Below are 2,080 nucleotides of genomic sequence, written 5' to 3' on the forward strand. Positions count from 1 at the left end.
AAGCCTTTGCCATTCTTAGTAGGTCAGATTTGATGATTGTCCAACAAGCTCTGTAGAAGTGTGCTGAGAAACCATCTGGGCCTGGGGCTTTGTTAGGCTCCATGTCCCAGATTACATTGCTGATTTCTTCCTCAATGAAGGGCTTCATAAGATTTGAATTATTCTCCTCGTTGACCAAGGAAGGGATCTGGGAGAGGAAGTCATTAGAAATCACCTCATCTCATGTTCCATCCTTTGAGTATAGCTGCTGAAAGTGAGTTTCAGCAGCTCCTTTAAGTTGGGTAAAACCTTTGGTAATTGTCCCATCTGCTGTGGTGATTTCTTAGATGTGATTATGGTGGAGGCGTGCTCTGAACTGCCTGTGGAAGAAGGCTGTGTTTCGGTCACCTGCTTTCAACCATAGGCTTCTGGACTTAAGCCTCCAGAATTCTTCTTCTTTTCTGAAAGAGCTGAAAGAGGCAAGTTGGGCTACTTGTTCTTTCTCCAATTCATGTGTGGTTACGTCTTTATCCTCCATCTCCAACTGTAAATCTGCTAACTGTTGGACAGTTTCTTTTCTATGTGTGGTGAAGGTGTTGGGAGGCGTTTTGACCCACTCTTTCAGAGCTGCTTTGGTTGCTTTTATTTTTTGCTCCCAAACATAACTGGGTGACCCGGTGACCATGGTAGACCAAGCCTTGTCAACGACTTCCATGAACCCTTCCTGCTCTATCCACAAGGGGCTGAAGCGAAACGGTATGGGCCCCAGGTTTTCTTCCTCGTCTAGTTGTAAGAGGATGGGTTTATGGTCCGAGGTGAGCTTTGGTAGGATTCTTGTTGATATTATTCTCTTGTCCATCAAAAGAGTGCTCTGCACTAGGAATCTGTCAAGCCTGGCTGAGATGTGAACTGCCCCTGTTCTGTTGTTGGTCCAAGTGTATCTACCCTTTTTGGGTTTAAGATCAAGAAGATCCCGTTGCTGAATTATGTCCTCCACAAGTGGTAGCAATGGATCTCTGCTATTGTTACCCCCTATTTTTTCTTTTGGGTCGAGAACGATGTTTAAATATCCTGCTATTACAATGTTCATGGGAGAATAGCATTCTACAAAATCGATAAGTGTTTGCAAACACTCTTTTTTCTCAAGGTAAAGCACAGGAACATAAAGATTAAATAGGGCGAGAGTGAGCTTACTTGCTTTATGTCTGAGTTCGATGTAAATCCAATGTTGAGTCTCGAAGGAATTCTCCAGCTGGAACAGATCCTCCATCCAGACTGTGGCTAGTCCTCCTGAGGTTCCCCTTGCGCTTACTGCCATCCCAGCTTTGGTCTTCCAGGTCGTTCTGCTTAACTCAAGAAGGGCTTCCCCTTCTATTTTTGTCTCTTGGAGCATGAGGATCTCTGGGGTTTCTATTTTCATGAGATCTTTAACAACTGCAACCTTCATGTGGTTCCCCAAGCCTCTACAGTTCCAAGAGACTATACGCATTATTTATTTGGGGTGATGGAGGAGAGGCCTCCCTTTGGTGGCCGTGCTCTGGTGTTTCGACTTATGGACATTTCTAGAGTGGACTGACTTCCTTGCATTTTTTTCCTCTCTGCTTCTTCTTCTCTTGCTTCCTTGAGGGATTTTCTCCCTGCCCGCTTCGAGGGTCTTTCAATTGTCTCCTCTTCTGATGAGCCTATTAGTTCCAGAGGCTTCTTTCTTATCATGTCTGCATAAGAGGATGGCGGGGATCCTCTTTCTGGGGAGTCATTTTGGGCCGGGGAGGCCCCTGCGTTTCCTTCCTCGATTAATGAGGGGTTTGCCTGCTGTTCTGCATCACTTTCCGTAACAGGGGTTTCTTCCTGTGTGCTGAGAGCTGCGAAGGAATTTGAGGGAAGGTCTGTTCTTGGGGGTGCTGCCCCTTCCGGCTGTAGTTCTGTGGATGGCACACTGGTTCCCACTTGTGCCCCTTTCCCTCTCTGTTTGTTTTGCTGCTTTGATGAGGCTGTTTTCTGCACCATTGTCCATTGGTCTCCTTTCATTTTCTCTGCTTCTTCTTCAGTTTTCTTTTTACAGTTTCTTGCAAAGTGCCCGTATCCATGGCAGTTCCTGCAC

General features: G+C 46.0%; 1 protein-coding gene across 1 annotated transcript; it reads right to left on the bottom strand.

The window, feature by feature from the left end:
* Nucleotides 1-322: 322 nt before the first annotated feature.
* LOC149244318 (uncharacterized) lies at nt 323-1,468 on the bottom strand. The gene has a single exon (XM_089371499.1). It carries the CDS (start codon nt 1,466-1,468, stop codon nt 323-325), a length of 1,146 nt encoding a protein of 381 aa, XP_089227625.1.
* Nucleotides 1,469-2,080: the final 612 nt, after the last annotated feature.

This window comes from Pinus tabuliformis, chromosome 8 (genome assembly GCF_031772625.1).
Source record: "Pinus tabuliformis cultivar Carrire ecotype Pingquan chromosome 8, CPIR1, whole genome shotgun sequence".
Taxonomy (NCBI): Eukaryota; Viridiplantae; Streptophyta; class Pinopsida; order Pinales; family Pinaceae; genus Pinus; species Pinus tabuliformis.

What these genes read in the sequence shown, in the direction of transcription:
- LOC149244318 (XM_089371499.1), bottom strand. Translation starts at nt 1,468, where the DNA reads ATGCGTATAGTCTCTTGGAACTGTAGAGGCTTGGGGAACCACATGAAG.